Source organism: Monodelphis domestica, chromosome 2 (assembly GCF_027887165.1).
Source record: "Monodelphis domestica isolate mMonDom1 chromosome 2, mMonDom1.pri, whole genome shotgun sequence".
NCBI classification, from domain to species: domain Eukaryota; kingdom Metazoa; phylum Chordata; class Mammalia; order Didelphimorphia; family Didelphidae; genus Monodelphis; species Monodelphis domestica.
In genome coordinates this window covers 256,464,150-256,480,715 of record NC_077228.1, presented here as the reverse complement: position 1 = coordinate 256,480,715, position 16,566 = coordinate 256,464,150, and the positions used below count along the sequence as shown (strand labels likewise).

General features: G+C 35.9%; 1 protein-coding gene across 2 annotated transcripts in view; it reads left to right on the top strand.

Annotated features, from left to right (window-relative positions):
* The window catches only part of STX8 (syntaxin 8), a 304,520-nt gene that overhangs the window by 20,617 nt on the left and 267,337 nt on the right, over positions 1-16,566 (top strand). For both annotated transcript variants that reach the window (XM_001366938.5, XM_056817513.1), the window contains exon 4: positions 1,433-1,543. In XM_001366938.5, coding sequence (XP_001366975.2) covers positions 1,433-1,543 — 111 coding nt within the window. The remainder of the gene's footprint in view (positions 1-1,432; positions 1,544-16,566) is intronic.

Genomic DNA, 16,566 nt, shown 5'->3' with positions numbered 1-16,566 from the left:
TACCTTCAGTCTTGGAGTCAATACTATATTTTAGCTCCAAGGCAGAAGAGTGGTAAGGGCTAGGCAATGGGGGGTTAAGTGACTTGCCCAGGGTCACACAGCTAGGCCACAGTTGAACCCAGGACCTTCCATCTCTAGGTCTGACTCTCAATCCACTGAGCCACCCAGCTGTCCCCTCAATAAGCATTTATTAAGTAGGTACTTTTCGTACGTTGATGCCAAGAAAAACAAAACAAAATTGTCTCTACATAGAAAGAGCTACTGGGAATATACCACCTGTGTAAGTGAGGGGTAAATATGAAGTACATAAAAAGTAATTTTGAGTTGGGGATTACTGATGAATGAGAGCATCAGAAAAGACCTTTTGTGTCACTCAAGGAGAACCTTTGAAGAGGAATTCCTGGCATTGGGGATGGAACAGTCTAGGAAAAGCAGGAGAGAGGATGTTGTATATGCAGAATGTCACATATTAGCCTATATCTGACTAAAGTTTTTGTACATGAGGGAAAATCAACCTGTAAAGATAGATTGGAGCGAAATGCTCAGGGGCTTTAATAGCCAATTTAATTTTTGTTTTACCCTATAGACAGCAGGGAATATTGAAGCTTCTGGGTCAGGGAATATTATGGTGAGACCCGTGCTTTTGGAAGGCACTTTTAGTGAGAACTGTACAGTATTTCAGAAGTCAATTGACTAGAAGTCTGGAATAGGCTCTAGTTTAACTATTGGACCTTGTTTTTTCTATTTCTCCAAGTAGAGATATTATCATTTGTTTCTACCAATCATACTGGAATTTCCTAGGAATAAATGAAATAGTTTTTTAGTCTTATTTCAGAAGAAAGATTGCATAAAAATCTGATGTAGCAGTTTTCATTAATATCACCTCATGGTATTTTCAACCAAGTAATTTGTGTCTAGTGTTTTTTTTCCTTTCTTTTTGATTTGGTAAATAGCATATTGTTTAGTTTTGAAAAAGTTAAAACCAAAAAAATCATGTAAGATTCAGTAGATAAATTTTTGACTTAGTTGGTGTGATTTGTATACGAAATATTCTTTTATCAGCTTTCCCCAATTGTTATCTTCTTCAATGTAGCTACAGTTTTCTTTTTTTTTTAATTTGGAAATTAAAAAAATGTTTGGGAATGTTGCAATATAAATACTGGTACTGAAAAACTTGATATACTAAAATATGATTTCTTTTAAAAATCAAAGAGTAGTTATTTGCTTACTATATGTTCATATCTATTTTACTGAAAGATAAAATTGATTTTAAAATGATAAAAATAATAATAAAAGGCAGGATTTGTTTTGGATATATTTATAAGCAAATTGATTGTGAATTAGAACTAACTTGGACAGTTTACAATGTAGAAAACTAAAATGTAAACAAGATTGTCGATCTTCTTATTGAACCTTAACGAGATGTCTTCAGAACACAGCTTGAAGGGGATCGAAGACAGAACTTATTGGATGACCTTGTTACCCGTGAAAGGCTGCTTCAGGCCTCCTATAAGAATGATGGTACAGAACCAGATCTGATCAGGTATAGTGTTTTCATTTATAAGATTGAGTTGGTGAACAACAATTTATTCCTGGAGACTACTTGTTTCATTCTTCTTGAGCAATTTAATGATTTATTTCATTCATAGAAAAAGTTGTTTTCATTTGAAGTTTGATAAATTATCTTTTTTCCAATTTTGCTTCATTTCTTAATTTTCCTTCTTTGTTTTACTTAACTGAAATAGTGAATAAGACATTAAGATATATTTGGCTGAACTTTAATGTAGGTAGATCATGCTAGATACAATTCAAATTAAAGCAGTAAATTTCTTTGGGACCCATTTAGGCTGTTTAGTTTCTTTAGCATTGTGTCATTATCTGTGCACTCAAATTGAGTTTTTCATTGGCATATATGAAGAATGCCAGGAGGTAATAAGACTATATTGTGGGTGGGTCACATATATGAGAAAAATGGAGTAATATTAAGATGATGGATGTAACTACTGTGACTGAAAGAATATGAAATGTAATCACGAGACAAGAGATAAAGGTATAAATAATGGTGATTAGATGATCTCTAAAACACTTCCTGCCCCAAAATGTAGGTCAGTGGAAATGATAGATATATTTGGAAAGGGAAATGTTAGTAAGAGTTTCACCTTTAGGACCTCTATAACCTTCACAGAAAAAAATATTTTTATGATATGAAGAAGAAAAAAATGATCACATTGAGGACTGAATTTAATAAAATGTGTTGAACCTAAAACACAACTTATCTGAATTCTTTTCTATCTTTAGCCAGTTCCTTCCCCACTTTACTTTTGATGTGTTTACAATATGATTACATCCTTTTTAGTGAGGGACAATTACTTTCCACATTGCAAACTGTACTCTTTAAAAAAAAAAGTTTTACCTTCAGTCTTAGAATCGACACAGCGTATTGGTTCTGAAACAGAAGAGTGGTAAGGGCTAGGCAATGGGGGTTGAATGACTTGCCTAGGGTCACATAGGTAGGAAGTGTCTGAGGTTAGATTTGAACCCAGGGCCTTCTGTCTCTTGGCCTGGATCTCAGTTTACTAAGTCAAGCTGTACTCTTATTTCTGTGCTACTGACTCAAAAATACAAATTATTGTTGCAAGGTAGACTGAGAAAGGGTCAAGTCAACAAGCACTGAATAAGTGTTTACTGTGTGCCAGACACTATATTAGGTCCTAGAGATAAAAAGAAAATTTAAAAATGGTCCCTGTTCTCAATGAGATCACATTGTAATGGTGGGGCCAGAATGCAAACCACAAAACCAAATATGTACAGACAAGAGATGCTCAGGAGAAATTGGAAATAATTTCAGAGAGAAAGAACAAACATTAAGGCTACCGGAAAGTTTTCTTACAGAGGTGGTGAGTCTGTCGTCTAGTGTCTTTCTTACCACCATCAGAGAAACCATCCATTTCCATGAGTCAGCAACACTTCATAGACATCTGTTAACTTTTTCATATTCCCTATTTTTTGTTGATGAATGATCTGCTACCTGATAGATTACTTTCTTGCAGCCTTTAGTTCTCTGTGAAAAGTGCATGAAGCTGGTTTAGATTTAGGCTCCTGGAAGATGGAAGGTATTGCCTAGAGTTTGATTTTCTTTGATAGATTTCTAAGTATTTTCTCCTCTCTAAATTTCTACCTTTAGGAGATAATATCCTCTAAATTTGTAATTTCATCTTCCATTAACTGATAATGGGTCAGAGAAGTCACTGGAAAACAGAAAGTATCCTGTTTTGCATATTTTAATATTATCTACAAACTTAATTTTAACCTTAAAATTCTGTCTAATATTTTGTTTCAATCAATTAAGAAGCATTCATTAAATGTTTACTATGTACCAGGTATTTTGCTAAGTATTTATTTATTTTTTATATATTTCACCTGTGTTAAGTTTAATTTATGAAAATTTGGAGAACATCTAATAGATTACATGTGATTTTTCCCTTTTTTATTTAGAATATTTTTTCATGGTCACATGATTCAGGAACACCCCCACCCCCCATACCCTGCTCTTTCCTCCCCCCTCCCGAAGCTGACAAGCAGTTCCCCTGGTATGGAGGTCCCTGTTTGGGCACCAATTATAGAGGTCCGTCCAGTGGCCTCTCTGAGGACCCAGGGTCTCTCTGCCCAGGTGTGGTGTCACGGTGGGAATAAGGAGATGAGAAACACCGTACATTCAACCCACATATGCAGGCATCACACACAGTCCTTTGCCATAGTATTGTGGTCTGCTTATTATATAGTTTTTCAGATACATACAAACAATCAATTCTTTATGTATGTGACATTCTACATTATGATTGGATATTATCAAATCACCTAAGCAACACTCTTGTGATGTTACTAGAACAAAGAATTCTGTGATCATTTACTAGGTTTCTACAACACTCTGTGATAGATATGATTAATGTGAATAAAGCCATTTGTAGGTTAGTACCCCTTGACCTGCTGAGAGGATCATTGTGCTTTTGGTCAGCTTTCACTATCCATCATAATTGCTTGGGAGATGAACAACAAAACATATTCGTATCTAGGTGTGAGGACTTAAGGAAAGCCAGTTTTGGGGTTTTCCTCAATTTATGAGTTCTGTTTTTCTTGTGTTACTTTAAAGTGCCTAGCAATGCTGCTTGGCTTCTGTTCCAATAAATTCTTTCGAGTGTGGTAACTGTAGGAAAAGATTCATTATAGTACTCAAGTTTTTGGCCAGTGTTTATTGTAGGGCCTTGGAGCATGTCTTGTCCTTGAGAAAGGAGGGGTCATGGGCATTAATCTTTGGGCTTTAATTCTGTAACTGAAATCTTTTTGGGGTATTAACTTAGGGGGCTTAAACTCGGTTATATATTTATTGATCTTATAAGTATTTGCTCTCATATTATTTCTTCTGTATTGGGGAGAGAATAATAATCATAACAAGTCCATTAGTGGGGAAAATTTGTGGAGAGAAGTCACAGAGGGGGATCAGCAGAGGGCCCTCATTTTGGGGGCTGCTTTGCTGACCTTCCTTCCTCATACCGTGACCTTGTCAAGTGGTCGGAGTATGATGGCCTCCAGCACCCTGGGTTATACATGTATCATTGTTCAAAATATATTTCCTTGTTATTAATATCTGCAGTAGTGCGATCCTTTAACATCAAAACTCCAATCATATTCTTATCAAACTATGGGTTTGATCATATATTTTTCTAATGAATTTCTGTTTCCACAGTTCTTTCTCTGGATGTGGATAGCATTCTTTCTCCTAAGTTCCTTTGGATTGTCCTGGGTCATTGCATTGCTGCTGGCAGAAAAATTACATTCGATTGTGCCACATTGTATCAGCCTCTGTGTACAATGTTCTCCTGGTTCTGCTCCTTTAGCTGTGCATCAGTTCCTGAAGGTCATTCTAGTTCACATGGAATTCCTCCAGTTCTTTATTCCTTTCAGGACAATAATATTGCATCACCAACATATACCACAATTTATTGAGCCATTCCCCAGTTGATGCACACCCACTCATTTTGTAATTTTTTTGCTACCACAAAGAGCGTGGCTATTTTATATATATATATATATATATATATATATATATATATATATATATATATATATAAATAACCTTTAAAGTTTATTTAATTAATTTAGAATATTTTTTAATGGTTACTTGAATCATGTTTTTTCCATCCCCATCTCTCACTCCCCTCCTGTAGCCAACAAGCAATTCCACTGGTTTTTACATGAATCATTGATCAAGACATATTTCCATATTATTAATATTTGCACTAGGGTGATCTCTTAGAGCCTATATCCCCAATCCCTTGTGATCCCCATTGACCCTTGTGATCAAGTAATTGTTTTTCTTCTGTGTTTCTACTCCCTCAGTTCTCCTTCTGAATGTGGATTGCATTCTTTCTCATAAGTCCCTCAGAATTGTCCTGGGTCTTTGCATTGATGCTAGTAGGGAAGTCCATTACACTCGATTGTGCCACAGTGTATCAGTCTCTGTGTATAAGGTTCTCCTGGTTCTGCTCCTTTCACTGCAGCAGTTCCTGGAGGTCATTCCAGTTCACATGGAATTCCTCCAGGTCATTATTTCTTTGAGCACAATAGTATTCCATCACCAACAGATACCACAATTTGTTCAGCCATTCCCCAATTTCCCCTCATTTCCCAATTTTTTGCCACCACAAAGAGTGTGGCTAAAAATAGTTTGGTATGAGTCTTTTTCCTTATTATCTCTTTGGGGTATAGATCCAGAAGTGGTATAGCTGGATCAAAGGGTAGACATTTCTTTAAATCCCTTTGTGCATAGTTCCACACATGTGCTTTTTGAGAAATTTTATTTTCTCATTTAATAATAAATTACAGAAGAAATCTCTCAATTGTGTAGAAAATTTTCCTTTGGAGTAGAAATTAGCCTAGTTTCAGTTACTATGTGTTTGCATTAAGGGAAAAGATCAGTTTTAGAGAATGGTTATTTCACTGAAAAATGTTGTTTTAGTTATTTGGTAATGGAAAGAATCTAGATTGGGAGTTAGGAGATTGTGGTTCTAGTCTAGTCTCCCATCATGATAGTAAGGTTTGGGGAATTAAAAGAACATGGACTGTATCTTACACTAAGCTTTTCTAACCATAAGCTTTATTGATAGTATCCAAATTGATTTAGTGACTATATTTGCTCATAGAAAATGTATAAATTAATTTTGAGCTCCATTTTATTATCTTAGATCATTTCTTTGGTCTGGTACTGGAAAGTGTAGTCATACTCATGCAGAGGGAGGAGAATCCCAAGCAGTTGAGTAGTTCTCTGTGGTCCAAGGAATAGGTCAGTTTAATTACAGAGCTGATGAAATTCTATGCAAGTATAGTTTGTGGCAGATAGTGCATACCGCTAGCAAAGCCTAAAAAAATTTTCTCATTCATCCAGCCATCCATTCATTCACTTCATAAACTAGGAAATAACACTGTGATGTGTAAACTGGCCTTAACTTTGGGCTGGATTTCCTCCTGTCTGTGAGGGAAAAAATGGAGAAGAACTCCCATTTTTGTTCAGCATGTTTAAAAAAAAAAAGTCTCTTCACGGAATCCAGAGAAGGGCCCTACGTCTAATCTGATATTCTGCATGACTATCAAACTATGTACATTGCTAGAGTATGAGAGGTGGAGAAACTGTCATACATCATAGTATGTGGGCAGACCTAAAGAGTATTCTTAGATTGTATGGTATTAAAGGTATCAGCCCTCATATGGGGAGCTATTTTGCTATATTCTTAATTCAGTATATTAAGACCTTGCTCTCCGTGATCAGGGCCACTCAGATCTCTTCTTCTTCTTCTTTTTTTTTGTCAATATCTAGATCTCTGATTGACCTTTTGTGAGAGAGCTGATGTTTATGAAGAAAAAGGACATTCTTAGTCTTGTCTCACTATACTTAGGCACAGGACAAGTGGATCCCTGTGTAAATCTTGAAATTTTTCAGACTTGTGAATGTTAAAAATTTCCACATTGAGGAATCCTCCATTGGAACAAATTCCCTATTGGAAACATTCCCCATTTTGATGTGAGAACTCGCCAGGATCAGAAATGGGAGGACCTCTACTCCACCCACACTTAAGACTGCTTTAGGGAAGAAAACTTCTTGCTAAACAATGAAAGTACTTGGACCCATGCTTATGATGAGGCAAGGAGTTCTTTGAGCCATACCTGTTTTTAGAATTGATACAATGGGATGCTAGGTACCTATAAAGGTCGGGCAGGTTTTCTCTTAATGAGATTAGTCAACTCAGCTGTGTTTTCTCTGGTTCAGACTTACTGAGATTAGTCGACTTAGCAGGAATTCAGATGGGCAGTTCTTTGGAAAACATCTACAGTGATTGGTAGATGTAAGGATTTAGGGGAGGTGACATAGGATTAAAACCCCTACATAAGAAAAAGCAGAATCTCTTGAGGGGACAATCCTTTTGGAAAAAGCTCTTATGAGGATCGCTTGGGAAGAATCTCTTGAGAGAGGCTCTGGAGAAGGGAAGCTCTTGGAGGACAATCTCTAAGGAGGTCTCGCTGGAGCTCCTCTGAGGGGACTCTGTCCCTCTGGAGGTTCTGGAGAGAGGCCCTTTGAAACAGTCTCTGGCTGGATCTCTCTTTGAGGAGGACTCTGGCTGGAACTCTCTCTGGTGAAATCAGCTGAGATGGAGCTGGCCTGGTGTCCCTAGAATCCTTGCTTAGACAGACCTTGTGGTGAGTGCTAAAAGACTAACTGACTGATCTCTCTCTTAAGACTCAGGTCTAGGCCATGTTGGCTTAAGGCCCTTCATACTTATTTCCTTTTTCTCTCTCTCTCTCTCTCTTTCTTTGATTACTCATTGTATTATTAAATTCTCTATAAAACCCAGTTGACTTTGGCATATTGAATAATTGGGAATATTTCTCTGGCAACCACCTTATATTTGATTTAAAAACCAAGACACTGTAGTGAAACATATTTTCTGCGGTCACAATTTACTCACCCTCTCTTATATCTATCACAGTTTATACCCTTAACTCTTTTAACTACTACAGTTTACAACCACAACAATTTTAAATCTCACACCTGCTGTGCATAGGTTGATTATCTAGGAGTCTATTACTTCTTACCATACTCATTTGTTCATTCTCTTATTCCTAGAGCCTGGCACCTTGTACATTTCAAGCACCCAATACATGCTTGTTAGAATGAATTTCAGGCATTATATTATAGCTTCTGAGTTTAGTTGGTTCCTCATCATGTATAACAATCCATCCATTCATCCTTAATGAATTTCTCATCATGATCTTCATGCAGCTCTCTTAGACTATCTTATCCTTCTCAGAACCTTTATGTCTTCTCTTCAACTTGTTGGACTATATTTTCCCCATCTTTACTGGTGTTATAAGTTTTCTTAATTTCACTCTAGACAGTTAAGTGCAGTGTTTCTATGTTAAAGGAATTTTATTTATCTCACTCTGCCTCTTAAAGAGGCAAAAACAGACAGACTATTAAAAAAAGGAAGGAGTCAGTTAAGGGGCTCTTGATTTACTCTGGCTTTAGAGAGAGCAGGTGCTGTGTTAGTGGTTCTCTGTCAAGAGGATCTGACAGTTACTTCTGACTGGGTTGGAGAAGATAAAGATTTATTGCTTAATGTTCACCTATTAGTTAAGATAGATAGAAAATTTAATTTTAGAAAGACAGAGTAGGCTTGAATAGGCTTGCTTTGTTAGACAAGAAGATCCTGCCAGAAAGGCAGTTAGAATTAGGGGTTTTTAGAGTTTTTAGAATAGGGTTTCTGTTTAGGAATAGTTATATATGAGAGCTGTAATACCTTATTTTCAACCTCCTATGTCCTAAGAGCCAGTGGTTTATTTACCAAACTGATCTTTGCAACTTTTATCAAACTTCCCCCAATTTTTTTTTAAAATTTTATTTAGTCAATTTAGAACATTATTCCTTGGCTACAAGAATTGTATTCTATCCCTCCCTCCCCTACTCCTTCCCTTCCTGTAGCCCACACGCAATTCCACTGGGTATTATAGGTATACTTGATCAGAACCTATTTCCATGTTGTTGGTGTTTGTATTAGGATGTTCATTTAGAGTCTACATCCCCAACCATATTCCCTTGACCCATGTAATCAAGCAGTTGTTTTTCCTCTGTGTTTCTACTCCCACACTTTTTCCTCTGAATGTGGATAGTGTTTTTTCTCATAGATCTCTCCAAGTTGTTCAGGATCACCGCATTGCCAGTAATGGAGAAGTCCATTAAATTTGATTGTACCACAGTTTATCAGTCTCTGTGTACAATGTTCTCCTGGTTTTGCTCCTTTCGGTCTGCATCACTTTCTGGAATTTGTTCTATTTCCCATGGAATTCCTCCACTTAATTATTCCTTTGATCACAATAGTATTCCATCAACAAACTATACAACAATTTGTTCAGCCATTCCCCAATTGAAGGGCATGTCCTCATTTTCCAATTTTTTGCCACCACAAAGAGCGCAACTCTGAATATTCTTGTACATGTATTTTTCCTTAATATCTCTTTGGGGTACAAACCCAGCAGTGCTATGGCTGGATCAAAGGGCAGACAGTCTTTTAGTGCCCTTTGGGCATAGATCCAAATTGCCCTCCAGAGTGGTTGGATCAATTCACAACTCCCCCAGCAATGCATTAATATCTGGACTTTGCCACATTCCCTCTAGCATTCATTACTTTCCTTTGCTGTCATGCTAGCCAATCTGCTAGGTGTGAGGTGGTACCTCAGAGTTGTTTTGATTTGCATCTCTCTGATTATAAGAGATTTAGAACACTTTTTCATGTGCTTATTAATAGTTTTGATTTCTTTGACTGAAAATTGCCTATTCATGTCCCTTGCCCATTTATCAATTGGAAAATGACTTGATTTTTTGTACAATTGATTTAGCTCTTTATAAATTTGAGTAATTAGACCTTTGTCAGAGGTTTTTGTTATGAAGATTGTTTCCCAATTTGTTGCTTCCCTTCTAATTTTGGTTACATTGGTTTTGTTTATACAAAACCTTTTTAATTTGATATAATCAAAATTATTTCTTTTGCATTTTGTGACTCTTTCTGAGTCTTGCTTGGTTTTAAAATCTTTCATTTCCCAAAGGTTTGACATGTATACTATTCTGTGTTCACCTAATTTGCTTATAGTTTATAAAATTCAAAGCAAAACAGATTAATGGAGTATGGGTGTCATCTGAAGGAAAACCCCTGCTCCCTAGAAGTTTCTATCACCAAATTTGCCAATCTAGTCATAAAAATGGTCACTTTGGCACCACTTTGGCATCATGGACTCTGTTAAGAGAGTATGGATAGCCCCTGGTATAACTAGTATAGCCTCTAAAATGTGTACAGCCTGCTCTACCTGCCAAGCATATAACCACCATGCCTTTCGTGGCAAAGCCTTTGGTGGGCATCCTCTGGGTTACACACCTTTTGAGCACCTACAGATAGATTTCATACCAATGCCAAAGGCCGGACATTATAAATTTTGTCTAGCCATAGTAGATCAACTGACCAGATGGCCGGAAGCATTTCCTGTGACCCGAGCCACAGCAGCTTTTGTTGCTAAGGTGCTTTTAAAAGAAATTATTCCTTGCTTTGGCCTGCCAGCTCGTATTGTTTCAGATAGAGGAAGTCATTTTACTGATTCTGTCCTAAATCGAATATATTCTTGCTTATGGATAACTCCCAAATTCCATGTTCCATATCATCCCCAGAGCTCAGGCCAAGTTGAAAGAATGAACAAAGAGCTTAAAACTATGATTGGCATATTATGCACTGAGACACATTTAAAATGGTCTGAAATTCTCCCTCTGGTTCTATTTTAACTTAGAAGTAGGCCTAGAGGAGACCTACATGTCTCACCATTTGAGATGCTTTTTGAACATCTACCTATACAGACTAAGCCTTTCTCCCCTGCATATACATCAGTATTAGGGGGAGATACTACTATTGCTTCCTATATACAGGAATTACAGCACAAACTGCGTGAACTACATGAATCCGGAGCTGCAGTACAAGCTGGACCATTAGACTTTTCACTTCACAACCTGAACCCAGGAGACAAGGTATATATTAAGAATTTCCATCGTACTGGAGCAACTTGGCCTTCCTTGGAAGGTCCATTCCAATTATTGTTAAGTACTCCAACATCTATAAAGATTGGAGAGAAGGACTCTTGGATTCATTGCTCACATGTAAAGAGAGCATCTTCTGTTGAGACTGATTGACTGTATCCTATCACATGCATTGGAGATAATAATCCATTGACAAGTATATACTGGTTTCAGGAACACATTGAATTCCTGATTCCCGCCCACCCCCCACACACACATTTTTATTAGTGCTTTCCTTTTATTTTGATTAGAGTATTTGATTCCCCCCCCCTTCTCATTTCTTTTATTAAGGTACATACAATCAATATTAATTTTATTCTACAATAATATAGGTTTAAAATATATGTAATAAAAAAATAAAAAAAAATTTTCCCCCTTTCCCCTCTCTTTCTTATTTACCTTTTCATGTTTCTCTTGATCTTTGTGTTTGGATATTAAACTTTCCACTTAATTCTGATATTTTCTTTATAAACACTTGGAAATCTTTTATTTTGTTGAATGCCCATACTTTCCCCTGCAAGTATAGAGTCAGTTTTGATGCATAGGTAATTCTTGGTTGCAGACTCAATTCTCTTGCCTTTCTGAATATCATGTTCCAGGCCTTGCGGTCCTTTAGTGTGGAAGCTGCCAGGTCTTGTGTGATCCTGATTGGTGCTCCTTGGTATCTGAATTGTTTCTTTTTGGCTTCTTGTAGAATTTTCTCCTTAGCTTGAAAGCTCTGGAATTTGGCAATTAATTGCCTGGTAGTTGTCTTTTGAGGATTGTCCTGGATCATTGCATTGCTACTTGTAGCAAAGTCGATTATATTTGATTTCCCCATAATCTTTCAATTACTTTGTAGAATGTTCTCTTAGTTCTACTCTTTTCACTCCTCATCAGTTTATGGAGATCTTTCGAGTTCATATAGAAATTAAGCAGTTTGTCATTCCTTATATATTATATTACCACAATTTATTCCACTATTTCCCACTCAAGGGACACCCCCTCATTTTCCAATTTTTTGCCACCACAAAGAGCGTGTCTATGAATATTTTTGTACAACCCTTTTTTATTTATCTCTTTGGGGTATAAACCTCGTAGTGGTATTGCTGAATCAAAGGGCATGAATTCTTTTAAAACCCTTTGGGCATAATTCTAAATTGCCTTCCAGAATGGTTATTTTTCATCTATTTAACACATTTATTTTTTTATTTACTCTTTATGACCACATGGTGTGCCAGGCCCTTCTGTCGTTTATTGTCTCTTGAAGCTGTGTATCCTGTCCTCCATTTCTTCCTCTGTAGTCCCCTTCTCCCCTTTGCCTTTAATCTTTCCCAAAAGTAGGCATTATTTTTGATAGGATACACATTTTTCATCTAGTTTCTTGTTTTTTTTTTCAGTTTTGTTCTAATATTTCTTATTGCAGCATAGAATCATTGATTTCTTCTTAGTTCATTTTAAAGTTCAGACTTTAAGAGTCTGTTATTTGGATAAATTTTTGTAACTCCTTTATGAAATTGTTTATTCTTCTACTTATTTCCTCCTGAACTCTTATTTCTTCTCCCTTTCTTTCCTACAAAGGTCTTAATTTCTTTTTCATTTTTACTTCCAACTCTACTCTCATTTATAACTTTATTTCTTCCAAGTATTCTAGTAGAATTTATGACAAAATATTTTTTTAATAGATCTTCTGGATTTATTCTCCTCTGTTTGGTTTGTGTTGTTGATGGTTCCATAATATTTCTTTATCATAGATGTTTTCTTTTCTTTACTAATTTCCCAGGTTTGTTGAATTTCTGTCAGGGTTAAGTTCTTTGCATTTCTTGAAGACTCTTGTCAGTTGTTCAGTCATTCAGTTATGCTGAACTCCTTGGGGCCCTGTGGATCATAGCACACCAATACTGTCCATATGTTTTTCCTCATAAAGACACTGAAGTAGTTTTCTATTTCTTTCTTCATTGGGTTAAAGCAAATAAAGGTTAAATATCTTGCACAGGGTCACATAGCTAGTAATTGTCTGAGGCTGGGTTTGAACTGGGAACTCTTAGACTCCAGGCACATCACTAGGCATTGAGCCACCTAACTACCTCCAAGACAAATAGCATTAAGCAACTTAATCTTAAATATCTTGAGGTCAGATTTTAACTAACATCTTTCTGACTGCAGGTCTAGAGTTTTATCCATTGAGCCCATCTAGTTGCCTCTGGGCTTTAAGATTCTGAGGGCTTAAATAGGGTGATTGTGGCAGTATGTATGTGTGAAGAATCAGAGGGTTAGTTCAAGAGATGTTGTGAAAATAGAATATTCTTTCTTATATCCTAATATGAAAGAATGAAGAATTTAATAATGCTTCTAGCTTATTGCCCTTAAACATGCTATTATGTAATATTCAATTAATGACATCTATGCTACTGAATATAGGGTTGTCATGTTGTCTGAGTTTTTGTTTCATGTTCAAGGTTACTAATTTATTGTTCTAAGTCAGCAACCATGACCGTGTCCTAAAATAGGCCCTTGGTTGACTAATTTAAGATAATTAAGAAATCCTTAAACTATTATTAATGAGACATTGTATCCTAGAAGATAATTGTTAAGCAGTGACATAACTTACTGATTTTATATCTGTTTATATTGATTATATATTGATTATATATACATTCTTTTAGCTTTTTTATGTTGTTAAGCCTCATAATTAGTTAAATATGTCATTATGTTAAAAAAAGAAATTATGACATACCTCATTGCCCTTTGAATATTTTAAGTATTTATGTATTTAACTGACTAAACTGAGCCTCTGATTAAATAAACTTTCATCCTAGTATGTTAAAATAAGAAGAAACAGAAAGTTGGATTGTATGTGATAAGAATGTAGTTAAAAACTGGCAAAAATATATTTTCAAAATAAACTACATTTCAGTCAAGCTGAAACAAAAAATGGATAATTATAATAAAATGTAATTCTACAAATCAGCTTCTAGTGGTACTTTTAATGGCAAATGTAACTCTAAATGTAAATGGCATTATAACTCAATGAGCATCTTAATTTTAGTTTCTTGTTTTATATTTTATATTGTTCTTTGAGTTTAAAGCTTTCATGATTTACTCTTCAGGTGCATTTGTTCTATAAATATTTTATTTATAGTTTTTTAAAATCAAGATCCAATTTGGAAGGATGATTTATACCTTAAAGCTTATAATAAACTTTTGCAAATAATTTGGTGCTCATATGTTGAACTTGTTTAAAAGCATTATCACATGACTTCCACTTTATTTTTTCTTTTAAAAATATCTTATTTGAATATGGAAGTAGGTATCAAGTGATAACATTTGTACAATCCTGTGTAATTGCTTGTTGGCTCTGGGAAGGGGAAGAAAATGAATCATGGAATCATGGAAAAATATTTAAAAAAAATTTAAAAATCTTATTTGTTTGAATCAGCTAAGACCCACCTTCTTAACCCTCCCCTCCACACTTCAATTATGAACACAAGAAAAACAGAAGCCATTATACATGTATAATCAATCAAAACAAATGTCCACATTTGCCATACAAAAAATATATATCTCACTCCATATTCTGAGTCCTTTATGTCACCATTAGGAGATTGGTAGTATGTTTTCCTTTATTCCTCTGGATCCTAATTGGTCAGCACCATAGAATTCCATCCCATTTATATATCATATTTTGTTCATCTATTCCTCAGTTGATAGGCCTCCCCTCCTCTCAGATTCCTTTTCTTTGACACTTCAAAAAGACCTACAAATGTTTTTGTATATCCTTACATTTGGTTTTGCTTAGGAGTGATCTCTCCCTTAATGTATCTTTTCTTTAATTCCCCTTGTACCTTTTCTTTACTGTTCCCTGTTAAATAAAATGTATTTCTGTACCCAAAATTGTGTGGGTATGTATTTGCCTTTCTCTTGACCAGTTCAGATGAGAATGAAGTTCAGATGTCAGCAACTCTCCTCATTACCCCCTCTTTTATATAGATGTCTTATTGTTCTCTCTTGCTTTTCTAGATACCAGTGAAGTGAAGCAGGGCTATGTATTTACCCCCATACTTTTGAGTATGATATTTTCAACCATGTTGTCAGATGCCTTCAATAAGGACAAAAGCACCATGAAGGTCAGCTGCTGAACTGATTGTAATTACTTACCTTGAAAAGGCTACAAACCAGGACTAAAGAGGAGAGTTTATACATGACTTTCTGTTCTCAGGTGATTGTGCAGCCTTTCAGACTAGATACAACAGAGTACAAATTGATTTGCTGCCACTTATGCTAATTTTGGCCTCACAATGAATACCAAGAAAACAAACCAGCTAGCACTGCACCATTCATATGTAGAACCATCAGTTATAGCAAATGGGAAATTTTGAATGCTGTTGGCTAGTTCACTTTCTGTGGCAATATACTTTTCAGGGATGTACACATATAGATGATGAGGTTGATGCACATATTGTGTTTGTAAGGCTCTGAAGGAAAGTGTGGTAAAGAAGAGGTCTTAGTATTAGGCTGCCTACCAAACTGAAGATCTGTGGAACCACTGAGCTAAACTCATTGTTGTATACTTGTGAAATCTGTATAGTATACCAATACCAAACCAGGAAACTGAATTGCTTCCATTTGAATTGTCTTAGGAAGATTCTAAAGATGTTCGAGGTACTGGACCCTGAGGTCCTTGCTTAAGTCAAACTGTCAAGCATTCAAAGTCCATTGCAGAGAGCACAACTCTAGTGGGCTGGCTAAACATATGTTTGCCTAAAAATTTATTTTATTTAGAACTCTCAGGAGGCAGACCTTCACATGGAGGTCAGAAGAAGGGATACAAAGATACCCTAAATAAAAGTTTTTCTGAAGAATGTTGGCACAATATCCATCATTGTATGCCTGCATCAAAGAAGGTTCTGTTTTCTATGAGTAAAGCAAAATTGCGGTACCTCAGAAGAAAAATGCAGAAATTTTGGACTATTTGTGCCCAACTTGTTGTATGTTAATCTGATGAGTCATAGTTGGACCCACTGTATATTGACTCAAATATAGTGATGTCATTTTAGTCCTCTTTGAGTTCAGAGGATGGCAACCAACAACTTGTGCTTGCTGATTATGTGATCCAATTTTCTCTAATCTTCCTCCCTTTCTTCTTATTTTGCCCCAATGTATTTCTTTTTTCCTTTCTTTCCATTCATCAGATAAGCAAGACATAACAGAGACTCTTTTAGACTTTGTCTGATCGTGTTCCCCTATGAACCCTGATTATAGGGATCAAATGGGACACATTTATCATCTGGTTATATTAGAATGTCTGTCTGGCACATAGTAGGTGCTATATAAATGCTTTTTATTTTCCCCTTCCTGCTGCTGACTTTTTAAGTTCTGGAATTTGACTGTAATGTTGTTGGAAGTTTTCACTTTGGAGTTTC